The 16,467-nt window shown below is 39.4% G+C and overlaps 1 protein-coding gene across 5 annotated transcripts; it reads right to left on the bottom strand.

The window, feature by feature from the left end:
- Positions 1-427: 427 nt before the first annotated feature.
- Positions 428-16,013, bottom strand: LOC114546909 (matrilin-3-like). 5 transcript variants are annotated; one of them, XM_028566060.1, is made up of 8 exons: positions 15,568-16,013; positions 14,596-14,742; positions 12,672-13,247; positions 9,864-9,983; positions 3,767-3,886; positions 3,434-3,553; positions 1,750-1,851; positions 428-1,456 (listed from the first exon to the last, which is right to left on the bottom strand). In XM_028566060.1, exons 1-8 carry the CDS (start codon positions 15,893-15,895, stop codon positions 1,404-1,406), a joined length of 1,566 nt encoding a protein of 521 aa, XP_028421861.1. In that variant the 5' UTR covers positions 15,896-16,013; the 3' UTR covers positions 428-1,403. The 5 variants fall into 5 exon arrangements, 3 of the variants coding, with proteins under 3 accessions (XP_028421861.1, XP_028421862.1, XP_028421863.1); XR_003691091.1 differs by lacking the exons at positions 428-1,456; positions 1,750-1,851 and adding exons at positions 2,646-2,806; positions 3,067-3,217; XM_028566061.1 differs by lacking the exon at positions 9,864-9,983.
- Positions 16,014-16,467: the final 454 nt, after the last annotated feature.

Raw genomic sequence — 16,467 nt, 5'->3', positions numbered from 1 at the left:
GTCTTGCACTTAATAAAGCATACCGTAAAACTGTAGTAGGCCCACCATTAGTGAAGCTTAATAAACGAGCAATTCAATAGCCTACATAAAAGTGTTATTATACAATGTTGCATTTAATTATGTTTGACAATAGTTCCTAATTTGTCCCCTGGTAACTACTCAAAATGTTGTGTACAGTGTTACCTTTATTCTTTCTGAAATGCTACATTTCCATATGATTTTATTGATTTCAAAAGTGGCTTGGTAACACAATACAAGAGATGTATAGGATCCATTCTTTTAGAATATTTATTTTCCATGTGCAACTATACACCCAATAGAAAAAAATACAGATACAGATGCACAAATACCGAGACAGTTTTGATCACAAAAGCACCATAATATGTAGGCTATGCACATAACTGTCAGTTTACACAAAGACCTTGCCATGTGTTTCATGGATATATCACAAAGTAGAAAATACAGTACATGTGTCTATTGTATGAAGAAAGTACTGTGCAGTAAAATACCTGGATGAAAAAAAAACTGAGTGGATCTTAAAATCTCACAATTTCAAAACTTAGTGCATTGAAATAGTATATAATTGCTAGGACTGCTACCAGAGACTTTGGTCAAGACTTGCCAAGTGTGCAGAGTATTGAAGCGGTCCTATAACCCTTGAACTCCCTAAACTGTTTTCCCTCTCCCCCTAAATACATGTCCTGGACCTGTTACAAAGAAACAATAATTACCAAACAACACAGTTGTTGCAATCTTTCTGGTATCAAAGAAAAGTATTATAGCAATACCATGGGCCAATTAGATCAGGCTTTATTTTGGTCTTTTCTCTGCATAATAATGCTGCAATCAGAGGAGTAACAACAATGCTCTTATTGTATGAGAGATTAGTTGTTCTGTTGTGTTCTATCAAGAACACTGACCAATAAATGCCCTCGGAGCAGTGGATACACAACAAGGATGTGGTACAACACTTTTGCCACCAAAAACATTCATTATGAAAGTAAACTTTTGACATGTTTATACATTGTTTTTCTTTTTAGAATTGCACGTCTCCATTTTCCAAAACTTCCCTAATTATCTTACATAGTTTGAGACTCATCTCAATGGCTTACACTGCCAGAAAGAAATGTAGCTTTTCTTACAAAGATACAGTTATATGTAAACGTTTACACCAGTTACATGTGACTTTACTGTAACAGTTGTTGTGGATGCAAAATGCAGGTTTTATAATATAAAACAATCATTATACTACTGCATGAAAACTCAGTATCATGCAGAACTATACCAAACATTTTTACTGAAACATTAAGAGTTTTTGAGGGTTACAGATGACTTCTGTTGGTCAAAAGAATTGGATACATTGCTAGTCCTGAACACATCTTCTAACGTCTTCAACACTGTCCTTAATACTGCTGTTGGCCCTCAATCAGGTTCACTTTGTCTGAAAGTTCATCAAGTGAACAGACTGTCAAGGAATTTAAAAGGTGTAGTTGGAAGTAGTAGTAGTTTACCAGTTCATCATCACACTAAGCATTTCGAAAAATGCACCACTAAATATCAATAGACTCAAACTATAGATTCAACTTATTCTCATTAAAAGTACTACGACAAAACAATTGTAGCAGCCTAGTGCAAATGTCGACATGTTTAGAGGTAAAAAGTAGACATTTCAATTCTCTCACATAATCGCAATTTTAAAATGTTATAATAAATTCAAGATCCTTCTCAGCCCTCCAAGCAAAAGGATATGTTTTCTGCTCAGCTCCTGTATGGTTGACTGTACTTTTTTCTGGAACACAATCTGAGCTTCACACATGCAGGCATCTTGAGTTATTTCACCTCTCATTTCCTCTGAAAGAATAACAACAAAAATATAGAAGGTCAAAGCATGTGAGTGGTGTTTCACCATGTTTAGTGTCTCATCTTTGTAATATTCAATTTGGCGGCCCATTGACAGCCCATCTCATGCTCCTCCCGCAAAGAGTTGGTGTTCAATATGAAAACAGCTGACAAAATCAGATTCAAATTAGGTGTTGTTTCAAATGATAAGATAAGAATAATGGATATTGATTGAACAGTATACCGTAGTAGAGATCATGTAAAATCATGAATTTTCTTTTGTGAGTGAGATTAGGAAATATGTTAAAAAAAAATGTTTCAATCATTTAAACTCGTTAATCACAACCTGGGAGTGCGAAGTTACTGAGGTCAAGCGTGGATAGCGTTAAAGAGAACACATGTTAATAATCGTTTAAGCAATATGCTTACATATACAGTACATACAAGACATATTCACTGACAAAGATACAATCAAAACAGACAACAGGCAAATCAGTTACAACCAATGTTTTTGGTCCTTTATTTGGACCAAAGTTCTTGCTAGGCACCCACCAAGCCCCCAGGAAGTACGCCGGGCTTTGCCATGGGGTCCATAGACCTGCACAATGAAATAATTGAATCCCCATTCAAGTTAGCGGAGCGCTAAACTGGAAGTAGCCAGCTCGGCCGGCGAAAGTTTCTAGTGCGCCTGTGTAGATCTGGGTCTTTTTATACACGAAAGTTGAACTTTATTGACTTCATGTGCCACTGAGCAACTTTCATAGGAATGAACGGGCCCTGCCTCCAACTCTGTATCCAGTTCTCTTTAAATATCCATGGCTCGCAACACAACTTCCATTGCAGTCTCTCATTCCTTAAACCAGCAGCACAGCACACTTGTATGTCCTATACACTGTGCTGTACTTAATGACTGGATCAGTAGAAGTAGTGCTTGTTGTTGTTGGACAGTGGCTTTGGTTGCAGTCAACTGCAGAAAAAAAAGCAAAAACTCAGACATGAAAGGTATGATAATTATTATAATCAATGTTTATGCATTGTAACCCCAAATCTTAAGCCCCCTATTAGTGGTATTTTTCCCTCTATGTCTGCATGTGTGTTCTCATATGCAGAAGACAAGTGGATGCAGAGTGAAGTCATGTTATTTGTTTAAGGATATCCAGCCCTAATTATTAGTAAGCCTAAACAGATATTGTTTGAAAACACCTTACTCTCACCTTATCCTCTTACCTGAAATCGTCTTGCATAGTTTAGGACGGTTTGGGAATAACTCTTGTCAAGTCAAGCACATGGTCCAACCAGTCTTTGATAAAGCCTCTTCAAGTTTCATAAGGAAAGAGTATTCAAGGAGCCCCCTGGTCAACTTGATTGCTGATAGTTCCTTTGAGGATTTTAAACCATGTCCATTTATGCCACACCTTTCGGTAAGTTAGTGCAGGCCGAGCTCAAATCTAGTTGTACAAGACAGCTCACAAAGCAATAATATTAAAGGGTTTGTTGACAAATTCCTGAAGCTAGAACCGATTCAAAAGCTGGGAAATGTCTCGAAAGGTTTCAATATACAGACAGCATAATGTATGTAAAAAAAAATCCTTACGTGAGCATGTTTTCTGGTCTGCATTTAACACATATCCAACTCGACACTTGCAGTTGTATGAGTCACCGTTGTTGATACAAATATGCTGGCAGTCATGTCCCTGAGCGCATGCATTTGAACCTGGAAAGAGACAATCCAACATCTAACTGATTTTGTCTAAGCGATTCAAGATTAAGGAGCTCTTTGTTATCATTACCTTAATATGTATGGAATCCCTTGCCAAAACATAACTATATGTACGTGTGTCCAATACAAGTGCCTCAGCAGCTACTATGGAATAACACATCATGAGGTACTGTACAAATGTTTAGTTGAAAGGAAGAGGGTTCTTACGAGAGCATGTTTTCTGATCCATGTTCAACACGTATCCCACTTGACACTTGCAGATGTAAGAGTTCCCATTGTTGGCACAAATGTGCTGGCAGTCATTTCCCTGGGCACATGCATCCGAACCTGAACACGAAAAGAAAGGCTCACCTCAGTGACTTAGTCTTATAACTTCAAAAACAATCACTAAGCTTTTTTTGCAGAGCCTTTGGTCACAGTTCCCTTACAAAAAAGAGTGTATTCCTCAGAAATCCAGTCCAGTATATTTCAACATTCCCTGTCTGTATATCTCCTGCTTATTCACACTGACCTCCAATATGGAAAACAATATTCTCAAGAATGTACACGTGGTGTGTCCACAAGACAAGCTGCCTCACCAGCTAGCTCCTAGTCTCCAGTCGGAGCTTTTGGTGCTTTGTTGAATCAAACTTTGAGGCTCCAAATATGGTGCTCTGTGGGGTATCCGAGATGCTGGATCACACCACGGATAAATATGCATATTAAAACGAATCAGGTGCTTACTTGAGCATGTTTTCCGGTCTGCATTTAACATATATCCCACACGACAATTGCAGATATAGGAATCATCACTGTTGACACAAATCTGCTGGCAATCATGTCCCTGGGCACATGCATCCGATTCTGAAAAGAAAAACTTCCACATCTGACTAAGCTTCACACCAACAGTCAAGAAGATCTTGACTTGAGAACCCCCGAATTTCCTTTTAATTGTTCATTAAATCTATGGTCATGTACTCCATTCCTCTTAGTGCATCAGTCTGAGTTGTTCACAATGAGCTAAGCGCCCTAATGATACAATAACCTAATTCACGAGAGGTGATATGAAGTGCGTCTGACCGTGTAAGTGTAAAATAACAGTGAGATATATACTGTACCAAAGAAACAACATCATATCGTTTAGAAAGGTCCAGGTTCTTACGTGAGCATGTTTTCTGGTCTGCATTCAACACATATCCAATTCGACACTTGCAGACAAACGAGTCATCAGTACTGACACAAATATGTTGGCAGTCATGTCCCTCGGCACATGTATCTGAACCTGAAAAGAAACACTTCCACATCTGATAGACTCAATTTACATCAAAGAGCCCTTAGTAAGTAATAGAATCTACAATGGGTCCAAAATAATGGACTCTGAGACACTCCATCAACACCCCAGTTCTTACGTGAGCATGTTTTCTTGTCTGGATTCAAAATATATCCCACTCGACACTTGCAGATGTAAGAGTCATCGCTGTTTATGCAAATGTGATGGCAATCATGTCCATGGGCACATGGATTTGAACCTGAAAAGAGACATGTCCACATGTGATATGACATCTCATGGCATCATTTAGGCAGGGCTTGGACTGTTGGAGCCTCTGTCTCACCACTGTTTCAAATGATGCTAATATCTCCCAAGTGTACGACTTATTCAGGCTGACACAAATATCCTGGCAGTCAAGACCCTGGACACGGGTATCCAATTTTGAAAAGAGACACTCCAAAGGTAACTGACGTCAAATTACATCTGTCAAGGAGCACTAACGGAGGTTTTATTGGGCCACTAATCCCTTTACAATGTATTAAAAGCATGGCCATGTAAACCATACCTCTGGGTGTATCAGCCCCAGTGTCTCAACCTGCTGCCTGTTAAGAGTCACTACTGACCATCCTAAACTACTACAAGTACCCTACAAGAGCTGATCTGTGCTTCATCAGCTCTCGCTCTACAGGTGACACTTTAGGGCTGTATTGGCAAACACCCATATAACAGAAAGATCTCTGCAAAATTTAATTGATAACTTAATTTGGAGGGAACCTGAAACAATGTATCAGAGCATGCACTTGAAACTCCAACACTATCAGTTAATGAACCTGAAAAGAGACCTGTAACCGACTTGGTCTAATATCATCTGTCAAGCATAACTTTGCCTATTTTGGAGCTTTTAAAGAGCCATCAAGGCTATATTCATCGGTCCCAGGCTCTGTTCAAAATGAATCCACTACTACCCTAATCTATTTACAACAACCTACATAAGCTGATGTGCATTGTGTCCACAGCACAGTGTGTCACCCAATGAAAAAGTCCAGCTAAACAAATTTGGTTGTTATTTTTGGCAAACACCATTCCCATACAGATTTTTGAATCCTCCTGACCATGGCTCTAGCAGTATTCAGTCATGCACCTAAAATAATGGATTTTGAGGGAAACCTGAGACACAGCACCACAACATGCACATCAAATGTATAGGTAAAATTCAAATTCTTACGTGAGCATGTTTTCTGGTCTGCATTCAACACATATCCGTCATGACATGTGCAATGGTGAGAATGACCATTTTTGACACAAATATGTTGGCAGGCATGTCCCTGAGTACATATATCCAAACCTGAAAAGAAACACTTCCACAGCTAACATCCACAGCTAATGTAGTCTAAGACTGATGGGTCAACAGTGATTTAAAATGATAAGGGCATATGGATTATTCTGCATTTATTCAAAAAACTACATCTATGCATTTTGTAGACATACATATCTTAAGGTCCAGATTTCCACATAAGCATTTTTTCTAGTATGCAATCAACACATTCCACTTAACCCCATCAGCCCCAGTAGCCCACTTGCTGCTCATATGAAATGTGTTCACTGTCAACTTTACATCACAGTGCCTCACCAGCTCTTGCTGTATCAAATTATAAACGCCATGGTCAAATGCTCTATGCCTCTTTCTGCATTAAATCAAGTATGTAAAATAATAAGAATAAAGATTGTATTTAACCACAGACAGTGCAGTAGGACATGCATATCAAGTCAAAAAGTCCAAGTTCTTACGTGAGCATGTTTTCTGGTCTGCATTTAACACATATCCCACTTGACATTTGCAGATGTACGAGTTATCATTGCTGATGCAAATATGTTGGCAGTCATGTCCCTGGGAACATGTATCTGAAACTGAAAAGAGACACTCACACTGACTTAACTGAACCAATCAATTTACAGTCTCCCAGCTTCCTGCTCATTCAAAATAAATTCACATATAACTTCCTAATCATTTAGAACAACCTACAAGAGCTGATGTAAGTATGTCTACAGCATAGTGCTTTGACCGACTGTTGCAGTTCAAATTCAATTTTAAGCATTTGGAATAAATGAATAACAGACTTTGAGGGAGACCCAAGACACTGCCCTCTTACATGCATATACAATATAGAGGTAAAACTGGTCTGTATTCAACACATATCCCTCACGACACTTGCAAAGGTATGAATCACCACTTGTGACACAGATATGCTGGTAGTCATGTCCCTGGTCACATGTAGCCAAACCTAAAAAAGAGACACTTCCACAGCTAACGCTTAGACCATCAGGATAGGCCATCATAAGTTAATATTTCTTATGTTAACCAGTCATGCTGCATTAAGACATGCATATCTTAAGGTCCAAGTTCTTACGTGAGCACGTCTTTTGGTCTGCATTTAACTTAAATCCGACTTGACATTTGCAGATGTACGAGTCATCATTGTTTTCACAGATGTGCTGGCAATCATGTCCATGTGAACATGGATCCAAGCCTAAAAAGAGACATGTCCATATCATTTACGTAACTGGCATATCATGATATCAGTCAAGGAGAGCCTGGACTTTTGTAGCTTCCATCTGGCCATTGTTCATTTAATTAGTGCTTACATGCTCCACTCTTTATGTACCAATCTGTTTCCCAAGTCTTTGAGTTATTCCGGTTGAGCTCATCAACTGACTGTGAAAGTGCTAAACGCAAACTAAAATATTAGTCACGAGAGGCATAAAGAAAGTCTGTCTGTACAAAGTACCTCAACAACCTCACAATTACAGTATGTTTCTGTTCAGAAAAGCCCACAAGTCCACATCCCATTGGCCCCATCAAGACCTGGTGGTTTCTGTATTCAATCAAGCACTAAAGTACAGGTAACGAGTCGTAAATGCATGCAAATCCAATCTCAGTCATAAGGCATGTTTTCTGGTGTGCATTTACAACCCATTTCATGCTGGCTCAAAAACACACACTCCAAATCAACTAAAAGGACTAAGATGCTTACGTGAGCATGTTTTCTGGTCAGCATTCAATACATATCCCAAAGGACACTTGCAGATGTAAGAATCCTCGGTGTTAACACAAATATGTTGGCAGTCATGTCCCTGGGCACATGTAGTTGAACCTGAAAACAGACACTCCCACATGTAACACACTCAATCAAATTACATCAGTCAAGCACATCACAGCCGAGGCTTTAATTAAAAGGCTTTTTAAAAGTCAGGGCAATTTGCTTAAATTCTCTGTCCATCAATCCCAGTTTCCTAATTCTGTGCTTTTTCAAACCAATTCTATATATAGGCTAATTCCGCACACTCGGAACAGTCCAAAAACAAGTGCCTTAGCAGCTCTTGCAGCTTCATCAAGAAACATAAATGGGGCGACACCTACGAGCTAGTTCAGGCAGTCAACGCAAGCTGCACCGCTGTACACACACGTGACATGCCTCACTCTTCGTATCATTTACCAAAAACACCCTCCCCAATTTGGCGGTCTATTTAAGCTGCACATTTCCCCACCTCTGCCTTGCCATTGCTGCTGCTGCCCTGCACCTGTATTGCTGCCCGCTTTCAGCCCCACCACCACCCCAGCAACCACCTGCAGGCCCTGGCTAGGGGGAAGCTTCTTTATCATCACTCCCCAATATCTCATGTAAACCCAAACTGCAGGGAGTGATGAGGTCGGAGTCTGGCCGCCAAACACAATGTTCTGCTGTTATAATAAACATTTCAAACATGAGTTGTCTGACTGAACTAGATTTCAATCAGTGCTGACACAAATATGTTGGCAGTCATGTCCCTGGGAACATGAATCCAAACCCGACAAAAAAACAACTCCCTCATCTGACATGAAGCCCTTATTAATGGAACTTTTTGTAAAGCCTCACCCTATCTTTTTTACAGTACATACTGTATAAACTAAAGCGTTTCCTGTTTAGTCAAGCTAAGCGGTGCCCAATGTACAAAGAGCCTCACCAGCTGTGTTGGGAGGATACATTAAAAATGTTCAGTCATGCAAAACACATACACACAAAAAAACAACAGACAACAAATCTTTGAAAAATATTCCGGTTCTTACGTGAGCATGTTTTCTGGTCTGCATTCAACACATATCCCACTTGACATTTACAGATGTATGAGTCATCATTGCTGACACAGATATGCTGGCAGTCATGTCCTTGGGAACATGGATCTAAACCTGAAAAGAAACACTTAACTTACCTAACCAACTGAGTCAAAATACATATGGCAAGAAGCTCTGAGTCAGTTCTGTTTTATACATGTGCACATTACCCTGTAAATTGGCGTTATATAGGGTATGACAGTCCCTATAAGCCCAATGCCATCCATAAGACCCTAATTCATTATTATAAGACCACTCTGTACGGAGCAGAGCAGAACAGGTGGCTGTGGAAAGGAAGTTTTGCTGTTGACTTCCCACTCATGGGCGTTAGGCAAATAAATACAGCTTTATTTACTCTAAAGTACATACGGTAAAGTTGGCAAGAAGCAGTAAACTAATTAACTAACTAAATTTAGGTTTAAAAAACCCACGGGCAGTAGCTGACCTACTAAACAGTGAGATTTTGTCAAGCCCGTGACTTGGAGAGAGGATCTACTTGTCCTCTACTAAGTGGCCATCATTTACTTCTAGAATGTGTGCCTCTCATCAGCCAAGGCCTTCATAATTGTCCTGCTCACATTTGTGATGAATACTGTCTGCCCTAATCTATTTAGGGCAACCCAAAACATTAGTAACAAGAGATGGTATGCAGTGTGTTCACAGCACAAAGTGCCTAACTAATTGAACGTGGAATTGCAAGGTTTTCTCAAAGTTCTTACATTAAGTATTTACATAAAAGTTAGTAATTGCTACGTGTAACAATGATTTTCCCATCCCAAATCGATGTTTAAGAAAGATTCAATGAGAATATAACTTTTAGGCATCTTCGATCTTTTTTGGCAGTAGTTTTAAGTTGACAATGAGACATTGGATAAAAACATTCAGACAAAGATAAAGATTCTTACGTGAACACGTTTTCTTGTCCGGGTTCAAGACATAGCCCTTGCGACACTTGCAGTTGTATGAGTTGCCATTGTTGACACAAACGTGCTGGCAATTGTGTCCCTCAGAACACGGATCCAAACCTGAAAAGAAACACTCTAATGTCTGATTGGCTTATGCCTAGTGAGATCAATCATTTTGTTTTATATTTCTGCTAGTTGTTGTAAGTATGTATTAATTAATTTTATTATTGTGTTATTATACATAGCCACATGCAGTTAGTGTGCTTGATCTCTGTGCTTCAACTACAATGATGTTACAGTAAATTAATGTTGTTGGTGGAAAATCCTGTTATATATACAGTACAGGCCAAAAGTTTGGATGCACCTTCTCATTCAATGCGTTTCCTTTTTATTTTCATGACTATTTCCTTTTATTTTGAATGACATATGGAATTATGTATAGTAGATTCTATCTGAAAACATGTCTTAATTTTAGATTTAGAATTAGAATTCTTCACCACCCTTTGGAATTAAAAAAAAAAATTCCACTAATTAACCCTGACAAAGCACACCTGTGAAGTGAAAACCATTTCAGGTGACTACCTCATGAAGCTCATTGAGAGAACACCAAGGGTTTGCAGAGTTATCAAAAAAAGCAAAGGGTGGCTACTTTGAAGAATCTAAAATATAAGACATGTTTTCAGTTATTTCACACTTTTTTGTTAAGTACATAATTCCATATGTGTTCATTCATAGTTTTGATGCCTTTAGTGAGAATCTACAATGTAAATAATCATGAAAATAAAGAAACACATTGAATGAGAAGGTGTGTCCAAACTTTTGGCCTGTACTGTATATATACATATTGGAAGGAAGACGCGTAGTCATTTGTCACTTTCAAATGTTACACTGGCTGTTGAATGTAAGACACCTGATTAACTATTCATCTTAATATTACAACAGATTATTCCATGCAGTTCAGACTATGCAAACACAAAATCCACTAAAGGCAACACGCTGTCGTAATCATTGCATGTCTTCTGAGTGACGTCACTGTTGTGGATGGACAGAAGTTGGTCAGAGTTAAACACAGAGGATGGCTGAACTCACTCCACAGGTTCCAGCTGTCAAACAAAAACAAGTTTTTGAATTTGTGTGACTAGAAGTTAGTCATAATTTAAAGCACAGTGTGCGTTAAGCTCAACCCCTGGGAGAAGCTTGCACAAGTAGCACGTAACCTTAGCAGTTACATTGCTAGTTTTGGTGGTACCAAAAGTTTAAAAGAGAAATTATTTATATTTTGACTTGGGGAAAGTTACTCAAAAGTACTAAGCTGTTCTCTCACAATAACTTATGTATTCCCCCTGATGACCACAGCTGTAGCTGCATGCTTGGCAGTGGGCTGAGCTATGGTTCAAGCTGGGGCTGGTACAAAATAATTTGAGAATTACATCTTTATGTTGAACACTTCCTAGTTCTTATTTTCCAAGTTTTGATATCACCCAAATGTATCATAGCAATGATCAGTTGGGCTGGCATGCCTGTAGCCTGCAAGCATTAAGTACCACATTATAAATGTTATATTTAGCAGAAAACATATAAACGCTTCACATCATTAGTCGTTTATGTCCTAATTTGTACACGCAAAAACATTCACTCTATGAAATGTAGTGCTTTGTTTATAGGAACAGGATGACATTTTTTTATCCCTGCAATGTCGTCACCGTGAGGTTGCCAGGCAACTGGCGGAGACACCAGGAAGTCACTGTGCCCAGCCAAGAAATAGTCTCACACGTAATGAGACATAATCACCCCTTATGAAACCACAACTTGTCATTTTTGAAAATTGTTAATTTTGTACATATTAAACAAATTAAATAACCTAAAAAAACTTCTGACAGAGCTAGGCTAGCGGTTTCCCCATGTTAACAGTGTTTATGCTAAGCTAAGTTAACCGACTGCTGGCTCCGGCTTCTTACTGAACGGACAAATTAGAGAGTGGTATCAATGTTCTCCATGAATAAGTGTGTTTGCAAAATGTCAAACTATTCATTTAAACAGGTCTATGGTCTTTTTTTAAATTGTAATTAGCATATTAAAAGATAACATCATGTTAAAACTTAAGTTTTCTTAGCAATTTCTTAAAATCTAAAAGTATGCTCAAATTTTATCAAAATTTTCATTTTAGTCTAATTTAGCTCAAGCTAATTTAGTTTTTGCCGTGCAGGATGAGTGGCCGTTAATGTTCTGTCACAGATTGCAAAAGCCCAAATTGTGGACCTGGGCAGCGTAGCACACCTTCAGGTAACTGAGCAGGGCGCGCGGCGTAAAGCACAAGATTCAGCGCAGAAGTGCAGAGAGCAGCACGCTCCGTGTGAAAAGTATAGGCAGCATCATATTTGGTTTCAACCATTTTAAAGTCTTCAAAGATGTCAAATTTGCTCTGAATTGGCAGATCAAACAGTGATCAGAGCTATGTCTTCTTCTTTAAGTTGGTTAGTACAAGACATATTGGACATGTTCATTAACTACACTTATATTATCAGTTAGTGAACACCTTTTTGTGGGAAATCCAAACACAACAAGCGGCGTTAAGTCACTGGTTACCTTGCCCTTGTTCTTAAAACTAAAGAAGAGGACCAGGGACTTTAGAATGGACATTACCTCTATGGTGCTGCCCAGATAATCACACGTGAAATTGAAAGGGCGGATCTGACATACCGTTGTTTCCGTTATCGTCATTTTCATTATTTAGGCCTATGCCTAGGCCGTTATCATCAATTCCGCCATTTAATGGAATATCCGCACTCCCATTATCATCATCCTTACCACACAAGGTTTCCCTAAATTTGGAAGTGAGCTTCTCAATGACACCATAGGTCTCCACATAGAAGACATGGTCATCATGTGGGAGGCTGGCCATGAGGCGCAGGGACGCCATATCCGCTCTGTCTACTCCCACTGCGTAGATCTCGATCCCAGATGCGCGAGCTGCAGCTGATACATCCTCTACGTGGTCCTGGGGCCTCCCGTCTGTCACTATGATGGCTACCTTGGCAATGTTCGCCGAGCTAGCTCGCGCCCCCGCCTCCGCAGTGAAAGCTTTCTCCATGGCGGTCTTGATGGCCATGCCTGTCATGGTGCCTGAAGCGAGGGGCTCAACACGGGCCAGGGCCTGCTTCAGGGCAGACTTGGCAAAATAGGTCTTTAGTTGAAACTCAATCTGCACTGTGCTGGCATAATTGACGAGGCCGACCCGCGTGGCGTCCGAGCCGATCTCCAAGCTTTCCACCATATGCTGCAGGAACTCCTTGGCCTTTTCAAACTCAGCAGGGCGTACGCTGCGGGAGCTGTCTATGATGAAGACCAGGTCTATAGGACGATTTCTACAATTCGCTCTTGTTGCTGTAAAAAAAAAAAAAAGATGTATTTTCCAATGTTTTTGGATTGAAGATACAGTACCAAAAATCTCACAAATAGTGAGAATGGAAATCCGGCATGCATCCCTACACATCCTTGCACACGTGTACTGTAAACACACTCACTGAAGCACACAAACTTTAAACCATAATCTGACTTGTTGGCTGATTCACTTACAGATATTCTTAAATGAATTGAGAAGCAAAAACAAAAAAAGGCTGTACACGATGCTGATAGTGCTAATAATGTTTGAGTGCTATAATTTTAGGAGACCAGAGATAAATACTAGGATATCATAACAGCTCACTTTCAAATACTGTATTATTGAAGATTCCATCAGGTCATAAATAAAAAACAAAAAAAGTGAGCAATAGTTTCATTATATGAATTGCCCCTCAAAAGATGTGTTAAAAGATGCGCTCACTTAAGTCATTATAGCTCTCATTAGCGCCCCCAAATGCTGTGTTTTAAGTGTTGATGATCACTTTAAACTCAGCAAGATGATATAGAAATGATGCATTTCAAGGCACTATGCTGAAATCATGGAATGTACCTTTCCATGCTAATTAACCTTTTCTCCAGCCATTCAATAAGACCATCACACCTAGGCAAACGAGGCAATGCTCTAATGAAACTACAGTAACCATACTTTGACCGGGAACTAAAGTTTGCCATAACATACTCCATGTGTTTGAAAAATGTAATTTTTAATCTCAATATCAGGGGACTTTCATTAGGGCTGGGTACCAAACTACTTTTAGGTCCTGACCAAATTGCCTCCATAGTATCGAGTACTGAAAAATGCCTTGTCATTCAATAGCAAATATAGCATAATGGCAAATAGGCATGCAGCATTCTTCTACTAAGATCTAACAATGCTGATGATTGGCTGTCTACACGTCGTAGAGAGATGGGGCTCACGTGTGTGTTGCTGTATTTTTAGGGGCCCGCCTGCAGTGTGCGTCACATAGGTGTAAAGGAACTGAAAAACAAATGCATAATTGTACTGTAAAGTGTAATGTTTTAATTTCTTCATAATTGATTTTATAAAATTGCATTAAAAAAAAGCATTGTTCAGGGACCGGCATCAAAGTCACGTTATCTGTACTGGTATCGGTATCGGTATTGATCATTTTTGAAAGACACCCAGCTTTAACTTTCCCCTTCTTCATGGGCTTTATCAGAACAAATATTAATGTTTTCAGCTTAGTAAATGATAAGCAAACTGTATGAGACAAATATCTTAGGGGGCATATATGACCCTTTAAAATTTGCTCTACATCTGCCTTTTGGGAATTCAATGAGCATGTTAGTTATGGATAAACCTAAGTACCTGCTTCAGTTCTGATGGATGCAAGAGAGCCACTCGGATTTCGAGCGGGCTGCCAGGGTGCAGATGGTGCAGCGTTGTGTTGCAGCTGTGAAGACGGCTGGTGATGGGAGGACTGATAGCGATTAAACCTAGAATTAGTGCCACCAGCTTTGCCAAGGGAGGGTAGAAGGCAGAGGGGAAAGCATTAGAGCAGTAGTTACTTTGGTTTAACTAGCAAAATGAGATGCCACATGATGGGCATGCATAATGATTACTGGCTTTATAATAGTTTTTCAAAGTGAATATCAAAGAAGGGAAAATAGTATGCACTACATGCTTGTTGGGCAGCTCAATTTGTAGTATACTGTATTGGTACATTGATGTCTTAATTATGACTGTAGTACTCAAGTAGGCCTATTGTAGCTACAGGTGCAGTTTTAAGATTGTGCTTTTACTAGTATTTCCATTTTATGCTACTTCTACTCCACAACATGTATTTGACAGCTAGAGTTACTAGTCAATTCCAAGATCAAGATTTACATTTCAATACTATAATCAGCTTAACAAATACGATGCATTCTCCTAAATTAAACAACCAAAATAGTAGCCTAGAGTATCTTAAATTATCCCTCAATCTCGATCAGCCTAAATGGATCAGTGATAAAAATTCAATAATAAACCATTCCGTCACCGAATGATTCCATTGATGTCTTAATTAATACTGTGGAGAATAAAGAGACCATTTTAACCTGAGTCCCTGCAGTTTATGCCTTTCTTGGGAATTTCCCCACCGGGATAAATAAAGTATATTTTATCCATTTTATCTTCAGCCGTCAGATTAATTTAAAACGGTTGCGCTAAATTCATCCAAAACGCATTGAAACAAATATATATGTATGTAAATATAATATGGTTAATGCACTCATTAACTACAAGTGGATGGATATTGACAATGAAGGAACAGTACATATAACATCTACAAGACCAACCGACCTCCATTGTCCGTTCTCCTCTCCTGCGCCAGGTTGTTGGCACCTGTTCGGGTACCCTGCTGCAGCTGCTGGAAGGCTCGCGCTGTGGAACCGCCCCGCTGGACCTCTTGAAAAGTTTCAGCACTCAGTTCGTCAGAGGTTTGCTCAATAGATTTGATATCTTCAAAGCGCTGGGAGACCCTTGGAGGGCCGTGCGGGGAAACTCGTGGGATTGAAGGGCTAATTGAGTGGATCTGCCGGTTGCGTGACCCAAACTGTGGGAAAGTTCCCCGAGTTGCCGATGCCAGGATGCCACTGACACAGAGCAGTCCCCACATTAATGAGGTCATGTTGCCTACACGCACAGTTGTGTTCCGTCCGCCTCTGGTCCGGATGCACTTCGGCCCACTTCCACTTCCACTACTGTACTGTAGCCTTTTTATATGATCTCGTCCACACTGCCCACAAGGCGTGGAGAACATGAGGCCCAGAGACGTTGGAAAGAGGGGGGGGTATCCTGCACGAGTGAGGGTGGGTTCAGAATTCAATTAATTTATCCTGGATTGCTACCTTCTAAATTGAAAGTTATTCAGTCCATTTTATATATATATATATATATATATATATATATATATATATATATTATTGTTAATATTAATTTAACCAATTTAGGCCTACAAGGTGCATTTTCATATAAAACCATTAGTGGACTATCAGAAACATTGGAAGGGTACACTGTATCTATCTCACTGTTTTAATGTTATACAGGAACATACTGTAAATGGCAATGCATTCTGGGAGAAAAGAAAAATATGATAGCAGTAACTGCGAACGTTACAGATTACAGGTATTTACTCTTAATACCAATGCATCTTGGGAAAATAAAGGAAGGCAGGAATTACACTGCAGCCAGTAGATTACT

The sequence above is a fragment of the Perca flavescens genome, chromosome 20 (genome assembly GCF_004354835.1).
Source record: "Perca flavescens isolate YP-PL-M2 chromosome 20, PFLA_1.0, whole genome shotgun sequence".
Lineage (NCBI taxonomy): Eukaryota > Metazoa > Chordata > Actinopteri > Perciformes > Percidae > Perca > Perca flavescens.
Note: the sequence above shows the minus strand (reverse complement) of the source record. Positions and strands in the feature narration are given on the sequence as shown.